Source organism: Dromiciops gliroides, chromosome 6 (assembly GCF_019393635.1).
Source record: "Dromiciops gliroides isolate mDroGli1 chromosome 6, mDroGli1.pri, whole genome shotgun sequence".
NCBI lineage: Eukaryota > Metazoa > Chordata > Mammalia > Microbiotheria > Microbiotheriidae > Dromiciops > Dromiciops gliroides.
In genome coordinates this window covers 9415421-9434461 of record NC_057866.1, presented here as the reverse complement: position 1 = coordinate 9434461, position 19041 = coordinate 9415421, and the positions used below count along the sequence as shown (strand labels likewise).

General features: G+C 56.7%; 1 protein-coding gene across 10 annotated transcripts in view; it reads left to right on the top strand.

The window, feature by feature from the left end:
• Positions 1-2312: 2312 nt before the first annotated feature.
• The window catches only part of EHBP1L1 (EH domain binding protein 1 like 1), a 32806-nt gene continuing 16077 nt past the window's right edge, over positions 2313-19041 (top strand). For 2 of the 10 annotated variants that reach the window (XM_043971189.1, XM_043971187.1), the window contains exons 1-12: positions 2313-2822; positions 5837-5894; positions 6215-6310; positions 8040-8093; positions 8710-8888; positions 9197-9339; positions 9640-9720; positions 9839-10103; positions 10548-13695; positions 14438-14580; positions 14885-14933; positions 15870-16718. In XM_043971189.1, the coding sequence (XP_043827124.1) occupies positions 2719-2822; positions 5837-5894; positions 6215-6310; positions 8040-8093; positions 8710-8888; positions 9197-9339; positions 9640-9720; positions 9839-10103; positions 10548-13695; positions 14438-14580; positions 14885-14933; positions 15870-16718 (5169 nt within the window). In that variant the 5' untranslated portion in view covers positions 2313-2718. The remainder of the gene's footprint in view (positions 2823-5836; positions 5895-6214; positions 6311-8039; positions 8094-8709; positions 8889-9196; positions 9340-9639; positions 9721-9838; positions 10104-10547; positions 13696-14437; positions 14581-14884; positions 14934-15869; positions 16719-19041) is intronic. The other 8 variants (XM_043971191.1, XM_043971190.1, XM_043971195.1 and 5 more) reach the window with 8 other exon arrangements.

Genomic DNA, 19041 nt, shown 5'->3' with positions numbered 1-19041 from the left:
GGGAGGGAAGGAGGAAGGAACAAGCCGAGGGGGCCTCATCCCCCACCCTATCCCCATCTAAGAAAGGAGAGCTAGGCAGTCAAGCTTCTGAGAAGAGGGCAGAACTATGCATTTATTGGGGGGGGGGATGGGAAGTGAGAAGCTTGTAGATACTTAAAATAATACATTCCAAACTCCTTTCTCATTCAGGCCCCTCGTGCAAACATTACAGCTCATGCAGTCTCAGAGTTCTCAGAAGTCTGCACAGCTCAATAGTCCCACAATTGCCACACCCAGCTGGGGGAACCTCCCCCCCAACACACACACACACACACACACACACACACACACACACACACACCCCAGGAAACATCGCTAAAGCCCAGCTAGGCTCACCACAAACACTATTCTCCTTCCTCCCCGCCCCCCCCTTTACAAAGAGTGTAAAGGGCCCTGGAACACAGACACCAATGGTGAATAATTCACGGAACTTCACACCAGCGATCTAAGCAGATCAAATGGACTTGGAGAAATAGAATAGAAACCGATCATCAATAACAACTGATGTCTTTAAATACTATCTTCTTTAGGCCTCACAACACCCCACATGGTAAAGCCCCATTTTACAGATTTGGAAACTGAGTCTTTAGAGAAATTAACTTGTCCAAGCTCACATACCTTATAAGTGTCAGCAGCAGGGTTGGAATCTCTGTCTTCCCCATTTCAGGTCCAGTTCTCTTTTCCCTGCTATCTCACCTCTCTCAGTCTGTCGGCACATTACCAGGCCATCCCTCCCTGCTCCCCTCAGGTGTCCATTTTTGTTCTCCATCATTTTACACTTCCCCCTCCTCCATCCCCAGGGACAGGGATAGGGACCTACCCTGGGACTTCACCTGTATAGGGAATTCCTATCAGAGGAAACTCCCTTTAGGGATGCCGGTTAGGCACCTTCTCTGCAACTCTTTGATACTCCACAGAGGTGGGAGGGAACCCAGGTCCTCCTGGCTCCAAGGCAATCTAGTCACTAGACCAGACCTGCACCTCTCTAGCCCGCCTGAACTGTGGTAGATTCACACAAAGAGCCAATCTACTGGAAACTCACACTTCCATTTGCAGGTGTGACAACCAGCCAAGCACACCCACTTTTCTGCAGACCCCTTCTCCCCTTCACTCACACACACTTACTCACAGGTACATTCTCACTCACACACCCACACTCACACCCCTCACATACATTCACACAGGGCAGCTAGGTGGTGCAGTGGATAGAGCACTGGCCCTGGATTCAGGAGGACCTGAGTTCAAATCCAGCCTCAGACACTTGACAACTAGCTGTGTGACCTTGGGCAAGTCACTTAATCCCAACCGCCTCACCAAAAAAAACAACCTTATACACTCACACACCCTCACTCACAAACACACACACACCCTCACCATGTACTCTCCCCCTCATTCACACAGCCCTCACTCATACACTCTCACACACATACCCTCACTCACAAACACACACTCACCCTCACCATATACTCACACACTCCCACACTCACACACCCTCACCATATACTCTCCCCCTCATTCACACAGCCCTCACTCATACACTCTCACACACATACCCTCACTCACAAACACACACTCACCCTCACCATATACTCACACACACTCCCACTCATACACACAGACACACTCATTCATACACTCACACTCACAACTCTTACTCGTACACTCACACACAGACACACACCCTCATTCATACACTCAAACACTCTCACAACCCTCACAATCACACTCACATTCTCAACACTCACAGACTCTCACTCACAGACACAGACACCCTCCCTCACTTATACACTCAAACTCACACACACAGACACAGACACAAACACAGACACACCCCCTCCAGGGTCAGCTCACGAACAGGATGCCATCCAGTACCCGGGGCCAGCCCTTCCTGCCGGCCTCCCTCGGCCATGGGCAGACCCCGCGCAGTCCGTGCCCTCCCCGGCTCCGGCTCCCCCTCCCCCCGTAGTGGCCCCCTGTAGCAGCCCACTCAACTCAGGCAGAGCCGGTAGGGGCCCGACAACCCCCACTTCGGGGAGGCCCGTCCTGGGGCCAGCGCCCACGAGGGAGTGAGGAAGCGCACGGGCCACCTCTGACAGCCTACTCCCGCCCCGCCCCGCCCCGCCCTGGCCACCCGCACACCACACCTCCCGGCCTCTCTCCTCCTCCTCCGCGGCCTCGCAGGCCTCCAGGTCCCAGGGCAGCTCCCCCTCCCCCCCACCCCGTCCCGCCCCTCCCCCTTCCCCGCCCTCCTTCCGTCGGGGGGGGGGGGGTGCGGCTCCAGGAAACGGGCGCCCAGTCCGCTCGCTCCGAGAGTCCCTCGGCTACCCTGGCGCGCGCCCCCAACCCAGCCAGGCGCTCCCAAACTTGGGTCAGAGCAGAGCCTGGGTCCGAGACTTCATCCTAGCTGCCCAAGACTAGACTGAACGGGACTGGACGGAAAGAGACGGGACGGGACAGGACGGGACAGGACGGGACGAGACTAGACCCGACTGAAGGGGACGCTCAGGACTGAGACCCGGGACTGTCGGACCGCGGACTTTGGGGGGTGGGGGGCAGTGAGTGACCGGGCGCACCCGCCCACCTAGCCGGTCCCATGGTACCCGGGATGGAGGCCCGGGGCCCGGTAGGGGCTGCTGCCAACCGTGTCTGAAGGGAGGGGGCCTGGGAGGGAGAGAGGCCATGACCTCAGTGTGGAAGCGGCTCCAGCGCGTGGGTAAACGCGCCGCCAAGTTCCATTTCGTGGCGTGTTATCAGGAGCTGGTGGTGGAGTGCACCAAGAAATGGTGAGTGAGAGTGTCCCCTGCGTGTGCCAGGCGTGTGCCTCCCCCTACACACACACATTGTGCCCTCTTCCCAGGCTGGCACTGCCCCCATCGTCTGCCCCTGGGCAGCCTCCAACCCTTCAGGCCTCCCCTTCTCCCCTTGACCTCCTTGGTGGTGGTGGGGTGCCCCTCACAGTCCTCTGCCCGCTGGGAGAAGGGCCCATACTCCCAGCTTGGGGGACTGTCAGTCAAGTTCAGGACCTCCTCAGAAATGGGGCTCAAAGGACAGCTTGGGGCTCCCACACACCAGGCAGTAGATGTGAGGAAGGGGGATCCTTGTGGGGAACATGGCTCTTCAGTCTAGCATGTCCCCAGCTGCCTTCCAGATGAGGGGAGACAGGGAGTAGGAGACTCGGGGGGCTGCTGCTCTTGCTCCTCTGAGCCAGGGTGTGGGGGAAGGTGGAACCGTCCAGAGCTGGGCAGAACTCTACCCCAGCCCTCTTGCCTGTTCCGGTCATTTTGGCCAGCAGAAAGCCAGCCCCCTCTCCCTCCATCCCCGCAATAGGAATGAGGATTGGTTCAGGGTGGGGTTAGGAAGCAGGAATGGCAAATCTCGGGGGTCTGGGCTGAAGCCGGGGCATTGCTGGGCAGCCAAGAATAAGGTCACACGAAGGGACAGACGGCTTCTTTCCCGGTTCTTCCCCCATGCAGAGAAGGGGCAGAAACGGGGCAAAGATGTCTGGCAGGGCAGGGAGCCATGAGGCTGAGAGAGTTCTTTCTCAGCAGCTGGGGAAATGCCCTTAAAAGGGGAAACTGAGACTGTTGGGAGTTGAGGGAAGAGAAGGAGGAGACCGAGTGCTTACAGGGGACTGGAGGGAATGATGGAGGAGGGGGAGGAGGAAGAGCTTGGAATCCCCGAGAGCAGAAGAGGAAGAAGGAACCAGGAGCCCAAAGCAAGGCGAAAGGCCCTGGGGAAAGAGGGACAGACCTCCAAGGAGAAGGCAATAGGGCAGGGCTCCCACAAGCAGGCCCCAGCCTGCCCAGAGCTCCCCCGTGCCATCTCTCTGACTGGGGCCCTCTGATCTTGTGGTCTGGGTGACCCAGCCCAAAGCAGGGCCAGGTGGCTTCCTGGCAGCCAGCCCCCTCCAGCTGCTTCTCGTCCCCTCGTCATACACTAAATATACCCTAGGCAGCCCGGGTGTCAGCTTCCCCTTGGGAGCCAGGATTAGGGCCACAGCTGCTGGGACCCTCTCTCCCCATCCTGCTCCTCCCCAGGGCTAAAATTAGGCTCCAGAGCACAAGGGGCCTGGGAGGGTGTCTGTAGAGGGTTGGGGGGGAGGGTGTGCAGGCAGGGGAAAAGGGTGGGGGGGCTAACTCCCAATGAGAGAGACTGCTTCTTTCAGGGAAAGCTAGCCAGCTGGTCTGAGAACATCCCAATCCCCCCAAATAATGACTGTAACTCTGGCTGAGTCATTTCTTCTCTGAACCTCAGTGTCAAGGAGGGCAGGGATTCTGGGAGTCTGGTGGAAATGATGCTGAGCAAGGGGCCAGGCCAAGGGCAGAGCGGCTCTGGGGCTGGGCAAAGCCCAGGGTGGGTCTGAGGCCTTAATCTGCATTACTGACTCAGGAGGCGTCCCCTGTGCCTCCTGGAGCAGGGTTTAGGGGTGTCTAGACTAGGCTGGGACTGACTTGCCTGTTCCTACCCTGGGAACCGGCCCAGACAGAGGTCACAGGATGAGAGGATGTCTGAGTTAGAGGGAACCTTGAGCCAATCCCCTCGCTTGACAGATGGGGAAACTGAGGCTCTAAGAAGGGCAGAGATTTCTCCCGTCACACAGGCAGGATTCAAACCTCTCTGGGCTTCGGGTTCTCAGGCTCTCTAAGCAGTTATCTGCTCAATACCCAACCTACTGTAATACCCCCAGAGACCACTACCATACCTGCCTTAGGGCACATGTCACTGGGGAGATGCTGAGAGACCCAAGTCAAGCTCGGGTCCTTGGGGCAAGAGGCAGCTAGCAAACCATCCCAGCCTCAGCCCAGTGATTAAACAGAGCAGCTCTGGGCTGGGCAGGCTGACAGGCAGAGAGGCACCTGCTTGGATCAGCTGGCCACTTGCTTCTCCCATTCCTGCTTGGCCGTGCCCCAACCTGAGTCAGTCCAGCCCCACCCAGCGGCCATTGCCCCGTCCCTCTGACCTCCCCCCCCAGCAGAATCCCCCAGACAGAGGCTGCTTCCCTTTGAGAAGCCCATTTTCTCCGCCCAGAGGTGACGGGCATCTCACCTTTACCCTGCTGAATTAGGTTCAAAGCCCTTCCCTTGCCCTTCAGGGTCCTCCCTCCGCAGCCTGGGACCTCCCACCATCCCACTTTGCATCATTTCCCCCCCCCCACTCAACATTCCTGCCAAAGTGGCTTCCCCCGACTGCAGTCTGCCCCCAATTTCCTCACCTGTGTCTTTCCCAAATCCTTAACAACCCAAACGTCACCTCCTCCTTTCCTGATTCTTGCCCCACCCTGATCCTGGAAATGCCACAGTCAGAGACTCTTTGTTGTCCAAACCTGGCCTCTGCTCTGCATCCTGCACACAGTAGGCACCAAGTTTGCCAAGTGGGTGAATGGAAGGGGGAAGGGCAGAGGAGCCTCTTTCCTTCTCCCCTATAGCCAAAGCAGGGAGCTCCTTCTCTCTCCTCCAAGGAACCTTCCTGGGCTTTGGCCTGAGAAAGGCCGGGTGTTCCCCGTATGCCCTGGGAGTCTGCCTGGGCCCCTCCCAGGCCTCTGCCTGCCTGCCTGTCTGCGTCTCCAGCCCTCTCCCTTCCACTCTTTTCTCCTTCTACCCTTTGCCCTACTACCCCCATGCCCCACCCTGCCCTAGAGTCTCCACCCTCCAACTGTGTCCCAAGATAAGGGAACCAGCTGCCTGACCCTTCCCTTCCATGGTGTCAGCAATGGGGGGGGGGGGCCTGAAGGCTGAGCAGGGGATGGGGGCAGCCCCACCAAGCTTCCCCCCTCCTCTGCCTGCTCTTACCCCCTCAGGCAGCCAGACAAGCTGGTGGTGGTATGGTCCCGGAGGAACCGCCGCATCTGCTCCAAGGTAAGACTCCCGAGACCTGGGGTGGACCTCAGGGGGCCAAGCTGGCCATTTCTGACTGGGGCCCCATTGCCTCCTTTTCTTTTCTTTTTTTGTGGCGGGGCAATGAGGGTTAAGTGACTTGCCCAGGGTCACACAGCTAGTGAGTATCAAGTGTCTGAGTCCAGATTTGAACTCAGGTCCTCCTGAATCCAGGGCCAGTGCTTTATCCACTGTGCCATCTAGCTGCCCCTCCCATTGCCTTGGGTGGGAGACCTGACAGTTGGGGGGGGTGAGGCAAGGAGATATGGGGAACTGGGGCCTACTCAGAAGTCTTTCCACAGGCCCACAGCTGGCAGCCTGGCATTCAGAACCCTTACCGGGGCATGGTGGTATGGATGGTGCCAGAGAACGTGGATATCTCCGTGACGCTCTATCGGGTGAGCCCCCTTCCCTGCACCCACTCAGCCCAACACGATAGGCAATTAGTGACATGGGATCCAACAGAAGATGGTCAAGGGTCTGACACAGGCCCAGTGGGGGTGTCCAGGAGGCAACAGTGACCCTGACTGAGCTCAACAACTACTTATGAAGCACTTACTATATGCAGAGCTCTGAGTTCTGATGAGACAGAGCCGGGCTAAATGGAGCCCAGGGTCCAGTGGAGAAACAGAACCCGGATTCTTCTTTGGAATTCAGACCTCTGATTTGTGCAAGGGAGGAAATTCCCTGTACCAATGGAGGGAGGAAGGGAGAGAGGAAAGGAAGAAGAAAGGGAGGGAGGGAAGGAAGGAGAAAAGGAAGGGAGGGAGGAAGAGAAGGAAGGAGAGAGGAAAGGAAGAAGAAAGGGAGGGAGGGAAGGAAGGAGAAAAGGAAGGGAGGGAGGAAGAGAAGGAAGGAGAGAGGAAAGGAAGAAGAAAGGGAGGGAGGGAAGGAAGGAGAAAAGGAAGGGAGGGAGGAAGAGAAGGAAGGAGAGAGGAAAGGAAGAAGAAAGGGAGGGAGGACTTAGTAAATGCCTTAAATTCCTATTTATTAAATCCCCACTGTGTGCCAGGAGCGGTGATCACATGATTTACAAACATGATTTCATTCACTGTCCAAGTCTTTACCCTTCAGCTCTAGAGAGATTTCTGGGGCATTGAGTTATTTGCCCTGCATCAGCCTTCCCTTGTCAGAACTCAGGTCTTGGTGACTGCAAGGTTGTCCACTAAGCCTCTGCTTTTCATTGTCATCACTGACTATTCCCATGGAACAATTAAGTTTTGAAAAGAACCTTTGACCCAGATAATAACATTGAAGACAATCACTCCAAGGTTTTATGGATTCTAAAGCAATTCATTATCTCCCAACAATGCGGGGAGGTGAGCAGTGTGGGAATTATAATTCATGTTTGACAAAAAGGGACACTGAGGCTCAGGATGGTTAAAGCCAGGACCCAGGGCTTCTTCCACTCTCCTACTTAAATGGTGCCTTTTGTGTTTGCAGAAAGCATTTCCTCTTGTCCAGCCCCCAAGCCACATCTCTTTTTTTTTCGTTTTGGTTTTGTTTGGGGTTTTTTTGCAGGGCAGTGAGGGTTAAGTGACTTGCTCAGGGTCACACAGGTAGTAAGTGTCAAGTGTCTGAGGCCAGATTTGAACTCAGGTCCTCCTGAATCCAGGGCTGGTGCTTTATCTACTGTACCACCTAGATGCCGCCCCCCCCCCCCAGCCCAATCTTTTTAAAAATTTTGTCTTTCTATCTAATGCCTTGCGTATAATCAACACTATAAATTCTTTGTATATGGATGAATCAATGAATGAATCCATGGCTTAGACCAACCCTATCTTCTAACAAAAATATATATTTTGCAAAATAAACAATCCCAATTTCCTTATCTGACAGTCTATGAAATATTGCTCACCTGTAGTTCCCCCCCCCCCCCCCCGCTGGGAGTACGGAGAGAGGCGAGGCAGGATTTCTGTCCCATGGAAGAAAAGAGGAAACTGAGGGTCTGAGAGGTTTGTAGAGCTAGTATGCTCAAAGTCCTCCCAAGGCCCTGAGACTGTGGGGCCAAGCACTCACGCGTTCCCATAGCCCTCAGCTCTGTTCCCTCCCACGCACTGGGACCCCTTCCCAGCCCCTTCACTCATGTGCTCCTAGCCCCTCATTCTTGTTCTCGAACACCCGCAGGACCCCCACGTGGAGCAGTATGAGGCCAAGGAATGGACATTCATCGTCGAGAATGTGAGTGAGAAGCTGGCATTTTGAGATTCCCAGAGGCCTGTTTCTTATATCGTTGGAGTGTTTATTGACTGGCCACCTGGTATGAGGTGCATTGTTGTGGGCTGAGGCCCTGCCCCAGGGAGTTTCCCCGCTAGTAGGTTACTAAGCACAAGCTCATAGATTTAGAATTGGATTTAGGCCTCAGAGGCCATCCAGTCCAAGCCCCTCCTCTTACAGAGGGGGAAACTGAGGCCCAGGGAGGTGAAGCGATCCATAAAGGACATCCAAGCAAGCTTCTGGAGCTCAGAGCCCTAAAAACAGAGGGGGCCTCGGAGAGCGCTTGTCCCCGGGGTCGCCCAGCCAGGCCTTGAAGCCAGACCCTCCTGTCCGGGAGCTGGTCACCACGTCTCCTGGACCCCTTCCTCTGCTGTCCATCATGTCTGGGGGTGGGGCTGGGTTCATGGGGCTCTATCAGTCAGGCTGGATGGACACAGGGTCCAGATGTACTGGACTACAGTCTTCCGGCTGACTCGGGTTGGTCTTTGCACTATTTGACATGGGAGGCACACAAGGAGTGGGCGGGCCCGAGGCCCTGTGGGGCCCAGGTCTCTGACTCGGTTCATCCCTTTTTCCCCAGGAGTCCAAAGGGCAGCGCAAGGTGCTGGCCACCGTGGACGTGGACCTTTCCCGCTATGCGGGGCCTGTCCCGTCCCAAGTGCCCCTTCGGTTGAAATTAAAGCCAAAATCGGTGAAAGTGCTGAATGCAGAGCTGAACCTGACCCTGTCTGGGGTCTTGGTCAGGGAAGGCAGAGCCACGTGAGTGCCTGTCGCGGCTAGCGGCTACTCCGGGTCCCCAGACATCCCCATTCAATTCAGCAAGAACTGCTAAGCCCCCAGCCCCGGGGCTACAAAAATGAAGCTGTCCTCAGTGAGCTTCTATTCTGCTGGGGAGGTGATGTGTTTGTGGGTGTGTACAGGATGCACATAGCATGCACGATTTTGTGGGGTTGAAAGCATTAACACCCTCCCCCCCATACCCCCCGGGCATGGGGCACCCCCTGTGCAAAGGCACAAAGAGGGAAGACGGCTAGTAGGCCCGCATGTGACCCGGCTCCGTCCCTCAGGGATGATGACATGCAGAGCTTGGCCAGTCTGATGAGTGTGAAGCCCAGCGATGTGGGGAACCTGGAGGATTTTGCTGAGAGCGATGAAGAGGATGCAGTGGGACAGGGGGCCCCTGAGGTCCGGGCCAGGCCTGCCCAGCCAGGTGGGGTCTGGGAGAGGGCTCCTTGTAGCTGTAAGCTTGCCCTCTGCGCCAAGCAGCCCTGGTGGGAGCTCGGGCACCCTCCCGCCCCCCGGACCCTCCTCTCCTTACGTCGGTCTCTGCCTCCCCCTCTGCTCTGCTTCCTTGCTCTCTCCCCCATCTCTGCAGGTTTGGCTGTAGCCCCAAGGCCGGGCCATTTCCCAGGCATGACCCCAGCTCTCTCTTCTGGGTGGAGGGGCTGTTTTGTAGGCGGGGGGCTTGCTGAGCTGGTCTCACATTTCCAACCCCCTGTGCTGCCAACAGACCCATCCCGGGAACTGAACACTGTGCGAGAGGAGGAGGAAGGAGGGAGGCCTGGTTCTGGGGCCATCTCCAAGAAGGGAGGTGAGGCTGGGGCAGGGGCAGGGCCCAGAGCACCAGGAAGCAGGGACCCTGCGTGGGGGACCTGGGGGGGTAGCTGAGGGGAGGAGCCGCCTCCCTCATTCCATCCCTTCCTTGCCAGCAGCCACCTCTGCCCATCCTGCTGCCCTGGCCCAGCCGTCCCAGGCTCCACCCGAGGATGGTGGCGTGAAGGACCCCAGCCCAGCTGCTGTAAGTGCCCCCACCCCTGCCCCTGTGCCCCCTCTCAGGGCTTCCCGGGGCCAGGGGACCAAGGGCCATGGAGGCCTGCCGAGCCCGGGGGGCCAGACCAGGAAGGAGGCAGAAGCAGCTGGGGGCAGCACCGGCACCGACGCCCAGCCGCTCCAGGGACCTGAGCAGGAGATGAGGTGAGGGGGCCCAAGAGGAAGCAGTCAGCCTCAGAGAAGGGGAGCGGGCTGGCCCAGGGTGGGAGGGTTCTCCAAAGTCCATCCATTTGGAGCTGGCCCCGGAGTCCACCCGGAAGAAAAGATGGAGACCCCAGAGGGACCGGCCTTGCCTCTGCTGGGGCTCCTCTCCAGCCCTCCCCTCCCCCACTCACCACGATACCCCCCCTTCCAGGAAATGCAGTTTCCCCAGATCACTTCCCTCTTTGCTGGGCCTTGGCCTTCTCTCCAGGCACCTCGATTGCCCCTCCTTCCCTGCCCCCTCCCTGCTTCCTCCTCTGTGTGTCTTCTGGTTTCAAGTGGGAAGTTCTGGGCCCAAAAGAATGGGGTGGGGACCGATTTCAGGGTGGGGGAAGGACCAGCTCCCCCTCCACACCCTGAAACCTTGTTCCATCCTGTCTCCCCCAGGTCCCCGTGGCAACCGCCCGAGGAGTCCCCCATCCCAGCCCCCCGGCTCAAGAGAGTGGCCACCGCCCCCCTGCACCCAACCTCTCCGACCAGCCAAGAGGAAGCCCCAGGGGGCCAAGGGGGGCAGGCAGGACCCATAGGAGAGGCAGCTCCTGGACTAGAGCCTGAAGCAGGAGAGAGAGGCACCAGGAGCTTCAAAGCCAGGGATGCTTCCCAGGAGTGGGGAGGAGGAGAAAAGGAAGGAGGCCCCCCCCAGGAGAGTGAAGGGGCCTGGGACAGGGACAGAGCTGGGCGGGCAGTTGTCAGCACTGAAGCCCAGGAGATAGAGCAAGGAGGAGGGAAGGTGCAGGGCCAAGGCTTGAGGGCTGGGGAGGGGGTTGAAGCCAGAGAGGAGGAGGAGGAGGCTGGGAGGAGGCCAGAGGCCAGAGGGGGAGCGCTCGGGGAAGCAGCAGACACCACAGAGGAGGCTGGGAGGGGGTCAGAGGCCCTCAGAGAGGCCCAGGCAGAAGCAGCCACTAATGAAGTCCCCGTTGGAGCAGCTTCAGTCCAAGAAGTTAGGAGGCCAGAGGTCAGGGAAGCAGATGAGCAAGTAGCACAGCCAAGAGTCCAGGAGGCCGGCCCTGCAGAACTCCCGAGGCCAGGCTGGTGTCCTCCAGCTCAGACTAGGGACAGCCCAGAGACCCCAAATTCAGTTCCGGGAGCTGGACCTGGGGCTGAGGCAGGAGCCACCAGGGACCCTGGGGAGTGTCCCTTGGGCATAGCTGAAGGAGCTTCAGAACAGGCCAAGGACAGTGGGAGAGCAGAGGAGAGGGGCCAAGAGGGGACAGGGGCCCTGGGGCTCCCTACCACAGGAGCTGAAGGCACCAAGGCCCAGGTGAGCAGGAGTGGTGCTCATCCAAAGGGCAGGGACGAGGGGCTGCATGGGGCTGAGGACATGGGTGCTGGCATGTGGAGGGGCAGGGAGGAGATATGGGCTCAGAGAACAGGGCCTGAAATAGTGGGGATGAAGGAAGCAGAGGCCAGGACTAGGGAGATAGAATCTGGGGTGTTGGGGAATAGGGAGCTAGGAGCTGAGATATTGGGGGTGAAGGAGACAGAACTTGGAGTACCAGAGATGGAAGAGATATGGACACCCAAGAGAGTAAGGTCTGAGGAGACAGAATCTGGGGTGTTAGGGAATAGGGAGCTAGGAACTGAGATATTGGGGGTAAAGGAGACAGAACCTGGGGTACAGGAGACCAAAGAGATATGGACACCCAAGAGAGTAAGGATTGAGGAGACAGAATCTGGGGTGTTGGGGGTTAAGGAGACAGAATCTGGGGTACCAGAGACCAAAGAGATATGGATCCCCAAAAGAGTAGGGACTGAGGAGACAGAATCTGGGGTGTTAGGGAATAGGGAGCTAGGAGCTGAGATATTGGGGGTGAAGGAGACAGAACTTAGAGTACTGGAGACTGAAGATATATGGACACCTGAGAGAGTAGGGACTGAGGAGACAGAATCTGGGGTGTTAGGGAATAGGGAGCTGGGAGCTGAGATATTGGGGGTGAAGGAGACAGAACCTGGGGTACCAGAGACCAAAGAGATATGGACCCCCAAGAGAGTAAGGATTGAGGAGACAGAATCTGGGGTGTTGGGGGTTAAGGAGACAGAATCTGGGGTACCAGAGACCAAAGAGATATGGACCCCCAAGAGAGTAGGGACTGAGGAGACAGAATCTGGGGTGTTAGGGAATAGGGAGCTAGGAACTGAGATATTGGGGGTGAAGGAGACAGAACCTGGGGTACCAGAGACCAAAGAGATATGGACCCCCAAGAGAGTAAGGATTGAGGAGACAGAATCTGGTGTGTTGGGGGTTAAGGAGACAGAATCTGGGGTGTTAGGGAATAGGGAGCTAGGAACTGAGATATTGGGGGTGAAGGAGACAGAACCTGGGGTACCAGAGACCGAAGAGATATGGACCCCCGAGAGAGTAGGGACTGAGGAGGCAGAATCTGGGGTGTTAGGGGTTAAGGAGACAGAATATGGAGTATTGGGGAATAGGGAGATAGGAGCTGAGATTTTGAGGATAAAGGAGACAGAACTTGGGGTACTAGAGAGTGCAAAAATATGGACCCCCAAGAGAATAGGGATTGAGGAGAAAGAGCCTGGGGTATCAGAGCCTGAAAAGACAGAAATTGAGATTCAGGCACTTGAGATAGTGGGGACTAAGTCTACAGAAATTGGAGTATTGGGGGCTAAGGATATGGAAGCTGGGGTACTGCGGGCTAAGGGGGCAGAATCTGAAGAGATATGGCCTCCCGAGAGAGTAGGGATTGAGGAGACAGACCCTGGGGTGTTGGGAAAAGGGGAAACAGCTGGGATATTGGGGACCAAGAAGGCAGAGCCTGGAGCATTAGAGAATGAAGAGATGGGAAGTAAGAAATTGGCACTTGAGGTGTCACATGAGGTAGCCGGCAGTGGGGAGGCAGGGGCTGGGATCTGTGCCCCTGCGATATTGGGGAATGGGGAGACAGAGGTTGAGGGACAGGGAGCAGAGGAGACCCAGTCTGGAGGATCAGACACTGGAGAGGCTGTTGTTGGGATATCGGCACCTGATATGGGGGGGACCAAGGACAGACACACTGGAGCACTGGGGAGTGGGGAGGCAGAATTCAGGGTGTTGGAGGCTGAAGGGATGGTGAGGATCGAGGCTATGGGAGCTGGGGTTTGGGGGACTGAGGAGATATTGGAGACCGAGGAGATGGAGGCTGAGATATTAGGGACTGAGATGTTAGGGACCGAGGAGATCCTGGGGACCGAGGAGACGGAGGCTGGGGTTTTGATGTCTAGAAAGGTGACATCGGCTGGGGAAGTGACTGGGTGTGCACTCTTGGGTTTGGGGGAGGAGTCAGCAGCAGAGCTGGAATGTGAGGGCTTTGTCCAGGAGCCTAGACCAGCCCCAGCAGGTGGGGGGGCTGGGGAAGAAGCCCCCATGGCCATGGCCACCAGCTTCCCCTGGGTGGCCCCCGCCTCAGGGCAGGAGGAGGGGGAGGCCCGGAGCACTCCTGCCTTTTCTACACCAACGCCCCCCAGCCAAGAGTGGCTTGAAGAGGACAGGAGGCCTCAGGGCTGGGGGGCAGGCCCAGAGCCTCCCCTGGGCACCAAGGTAGGGACAGTGGCCCCCATGAGCCCTTCTGGCCTGCTGCTTTTTCACTAACCCTCCAAGATCAGGATGTTTGGGGCAAGAGCTGAGCTAACTGGAGAGAATGCCTCCTGCATGGATGGGATGGGGGAGGAGGTGCAGACCACCTCTGGCATGCTTCCTCTTCCTCCAGGTCTGAGCTCGCCCTAGAAGCAGGGCAGCAGAGGGGCTCCCACGGGCTTCTGGGTCTTACCTCTGCCCCTCTTGGTCCTAGAATGTGTCCCCCTCCCCAGTGTGGACCAGCATGGCATGGATGGGGAGCCTGGTCCCTTGACATTCGGTGGCCTTCTGGGTGTGGGCTACTGGTGGCCTCTGCCACACACTGGGGGAGGGGGGGGCAGATCTGGCCAAAGAGGCCAAAGAGCATCCCCAGGGACCTTTATACCAGGCACATCTGTGCCGGTGATGTGGCCTCCAGATTGAGGGCCCAGTGCCTGGCACCATTGAAGGACATGAGGTTGCCCCTGTTGTTCCTGTCTTTGGGAGGCCCTCGGAGATTCCCTGGGAGAAAACGATGCTCACCAGCGGTTAGCAGTAGCCCTCCAGTGTAGGCCCTAGAGCCCCAGCGGCGTCCAATGCTGAGCTTTCTTCTCTGTGGTGGACCTGAAAGTTGGGGAAGACGCCATCCCAAACGGGGGGCTGGCCCTGAAGCCCAGGCCCCTGACCCCTGAGTCGGCTTCTTTTCTCTTACCCCCTTTGCCCCCAGGTCAGCTCCAGCCAGTCCCTGCTTGAATGGTGTCAGGAGGTCACAGCAGATTACCCAGGCGTCCGTGTCACCAACTTCACCACGTCATGGCGCAATGGGCTGGCTTTCTGTGCCATCCTGCACTACTTCCATCCGGACAAGATGTGAGAGGCTGGGCACCCAGGCAGGCAGGCAGGGCAGGAGGGCTGCTGGAAGGCTGGGCGGCAGTGCTGGAAGGAGCGGGGAGGGGGTTGCTTGAAGCCTGGTTGACTGTGTGATTGTGGGCATGTGCCATCCCTCTCAGGCCTCAGGCTCTTCATCTGTAAGATGGGGGTAGAGGGAGGCTCTTTGTGGGCCACGAGTGACTTTGTCCTTGTCCTGGGAATGGGGAGGGGAGGAGGGGGAGCAGGTAGGCCGGAGAGTCAGCTGCTACCTCTCTGACCCTGAGCTTGGCTTTCTGGCCTGCAGTGACTTTGCAGCCCTGGACCCTCAGAATATCAAACAGAACAACAAGCAGGTATGTGTGATGGGGGGGGTGTGTGGCGAGGGGAGCCCAGGTGGATGGGCTGGGGTTGGAGGTGATATAGAGAAGGTAATGTAGGGGAGGTGATTGACATAGAGGAGGTGATATAGGGGAGGTGATTTATATAAGGGAGGTGATTGATATAGAGGAGGTGATGTAGGGGAGGTGATTGATATAGAGGAGGTGATGTAGGGGAGGTGATTGATATAAGGGAGGTGATTGACATAGAGGATGTGATGTAGGGGAGGTGATTGACATAGAGGAGGTGATATTGGGGAGGTGATTGATATAGAGGAGGTGATGTAGGGGAGGTGATTGATATGGGGAGATAATATAGGGGAGAGAGCTGGGGCTGGAGGTGATAGAGGGGAGGTGATGGGGGTTGGAGGGCTCTGAGTGACAGCTCCTAGGGCACTTTTTTCCATCTGTAAAATGGAGGCAGCGAAGAGAACTTTGGATTGAGAGTGAGAGGGCCTGGGTTCAAATCCTTCTGTGGCCACTTGCTACCTTGGTGATTGTGGACAAACCCCTTTACCAGCCAAGGCCTTGTTTTCTTTACCTCTGAAGTTATGGGGTTGGACTGTAAATCAGAACAGGATTCTAGAGGTCATCCAGCTCATTTTGCAGATGGGGAAACTGAGGCCCAGGGAGGGTCCTTGCCCAGGGTCACAAAAGCAGGAGGCTCAAGGCCCCTGTGGCGACTCCTTATCCTAAGGTCAGCATGTCAGCGTCTAGGCTGAGCTTGGTCTTTCTATGAGAGGTGCTGTCGTGGCCCCAGAAAGCCCTCAGATGGTGGTTTTGGGGAAGAAATCCCCATCTCTGATCAGCGGGAAGTTCTGGGGGCTGTTGCTGGAGAGCGGGTGGGAAGTCCCCAGCCGGTGGTGGGCTTGGCTCTGGCCCTGCTTTCTCCCGTGCCCTCTGCTCCCCCAGGCTTTCGACGGCTTTGCGGCCCTGGGCGTCTCGAGGCTGCTGGAGCCGGCAGACATGGTGCTTTTGGCCGTCCCCGACAAGCTGATCGTCATGACGTACCTATGTCAGATCAGGGCCTTCTGCACAGGCCAGGAGCTGCAGCTGGTGCAAGTGGAGGGTGGCGGCCGGGCCAGCACCTACAGGGTGGGCGGCCCTGAGCCCGAGCTGACTGAGGCCCTGGACTCCAGTCACCTGGCCCAGCGCCTTCGAGAGTGTGGTGGGGAGATGGCAGGAGCCACCCCCGCTAGGGAAGGCAGAAGCGAAGCTGGAGGTGGGGCCAGCGGGGCCAAGGCGGACGGCAAGGACGACGCCAACCCAGGTCCCTCAAAGGATCCCACAAAGGCGGCTGGGAAGCTGCTGAAGGAAGAGGAGAATAAGGCCAGACCTCCCATGGAGAGCCCAGGGGCTGGCGCGGCTGCAAAGAGCTCAGGACAGGAGTCTAATGGGGACACGAGGAATTCCAGGGTGGGGGCCCCCATGGCCCTGAAGGATGCTGGGATGGAGGCAACCAAGGCCAAGAAGGAGGCCGGCAGCTCTGAGGATGCCAGAGCCAGGGCTGAAGGCCCTGTGGTCAGGACCAGGACACCGTCTCCAGCTGATGGGCTAACGAACGGGACAGGGGCTGGGGTGGTCCGGCTGAGGCGGTCCTCGCTCAACGGGGAGGCTGGCATGGGGCCTGTTCCCCCTCCTCGGGCCCACGGCTCCTTCTCCCACATCCGGGATGCTGACTTACTGAAGAAGAGACGCTCAAGGCTCCGAAGCAGTTCTCTCTCTGTGGATGACACTGACTCAGGGGCCACTGGACCCTCGGTGAGTTGGGCGAGGGTCACAGAGAGGGTGGGTAATGAATCACAATAATTCATTCACATACATGCATACATTGTATATATATATATATGTGTGTGTGTGTGTGTATGCATAATATATATTTATACATACATACATACACACACATAAGTATATCTAGACATGTGTCCCTTCACTGGACCATAGCTTGGGCAGAGCCAGAGAGCGTCTGGAAGAGGAAAGCCAAGCTGGCCAAGGGGCCGAAGGTCATGCCCCATGAGGAGTGATTACAGGACAGGGACTGGGGAAAAGAGAAGACTCAGGGAGGATGGGGAGGCTGGGAAGATGAAGGCAGAAGCGGCAGGCAGGCAGAAGTAGGCAGTGTTAGGCCAAATGGCCACAAAATCTCTGGACCATTTGAGGAAGAGTCACCCAGAAGTGGAATAAGTTGCCTTGGAAGGAGGCGGGTTCCCACCTCTAGCACGGGAAGGAACCTGAAGGCCACTTTGCACAGGTGATCAAACTGAGGCCGGGAAAGAAGTTAGTGGCGCAGGGTGACATAGGTGATTTTTTGAACTTGGGTCCTATGAACCCGCTGTATCAGATTGCCTCCCATCCTCAAGCAAGGCTGGATGGCTGTGTGCTGGCTGGGTGGTCCCAGGGATTCTTTCTTCTGGTGTGATTCGGGACAAACACCTCCGAGGTCTCATCCAGGGCAGAGATTCTGGGGTCCTGTCCCGTGGCTTGGAGTCAGTCACCATGACAGCCCTTCAGTTAGGGACTTAGAGCAAGGCTCAGGGGAGCTTCCCCTGATGAAGAATCCCTGGTGATTGTAAGCAGCTTGAGGGTAGGGACCATCCTTTGCCTCTTCTTGCATCCTGAGCATTTGGCACAATGCCTGCCTCTTAGGAAGTGCTGAATGAATGTTTATCTATTAAGTGATTGGTGAGAAATGGGACAGGCATGCAGGTATCCCTCAAATAGTGATGCACCAAATGGCTCATAGAACAGGGACATCAGAGCTGAGAGGGGCCTAAGAACATTGAATGTCATGTGGGCAGCTTTGGGCAGGTAAGTGCCCCTCTCTGGGCCCTTGTGATCCCATCTGGACAACACATCTGGCATGCCATGGTCTAAGTCTCCTGCTGGCTCTGACATTCCATATTCTCTGCTCTATGATTTGCTACAGATCTGACATTCCATGTTCTAGAGCCACTCTCACCTCCAACATCCCATGTTCTCTGTTCTAAAGTCTGTCCCAGCTCTGACATTTCAAATTTTCTTCTCTTATGACTGCCCTGGTTCTGACATTCCACGTTGTGAGATCCCGTCTAGCTTGGACATTTTATGTCCTATGTTCTAAAGCCCCTCCCAGTTTTGACGTTCTATGTTCTAAGTCTCCTGCTGGCTCTGACATTTGATGTTCCATGTTCCAAGATATTTTCCAGCTACGTCTTGTGTTCTAAGGCTCTTCCCACCTCTGACATTCCATGTTCTCTCAATCAGTCAACGATTTTTTTTTTTTTTTTAGTTAGGCAATTGGGGTTAAGTGACTTGCCCAGGGTCACACAGCTAGTAAGTGTTAAGTGTCTGAGGCCAGATTTGAACTCAGGTACTCCTGACTCCAGGGCCGGTGCTCTATCCACTGCGCCACCTAGCCGCCCCCAGTCAATGATTTTTAAAAAAAATTTTTGGCAAGGCAATGAGAGTTAAGTGACTTGCCCAGGATCACACAGCTAGTAAGTGTCAAACGTCTGAAATCAAATTTGAACTCAGCTCTTCCTGAATCCAAGGCCAGCGCTTTATCCATTGCGCCACCTAGCTGCCCCTTAACCAACATTTATTAAACCACTCTTTCCCAGGCACTGTTCTAAGGTCTCCCCCAGCTCTGACATTCCATGCTCAACAGCATCAGTTTTCTGCAGTCAGTTCTGCATTCTGTGTTCTTGTAGCCCTGAGATTTCCCACTCTGGGAGCCCGTGGGGTACGGCCAGACATCTGGCCTCTGGACTCATACAGCAGTGGGAATCAACCCATGGGGAGAACTGCTTTGTTGGAGGCAGGGGCTTGGAGGCTCCTGATAGGCAGTAGTGGCATGGGGATGGGGTGGGGGGTCAGAGCACGCCCTCACGCTGGCCTCCCAGCCCAGAATCTGTGTGTCTGAGTGCAGAGGAAGGAAGGGCAGGGTAGGTGGCAGGGAGCTGAATTGGGTAACTCCCAGGGAGCTGCGCCTTAGAGGCAAATGGGAATTTCACAATGAATGGAAATTGCCCCGAGTGGGGGGGGGGGGAACGGGGACCTGGTAGGGAGAGAACAAAAGGGCTTTAAGCTGGCCCAATGTCTGGGA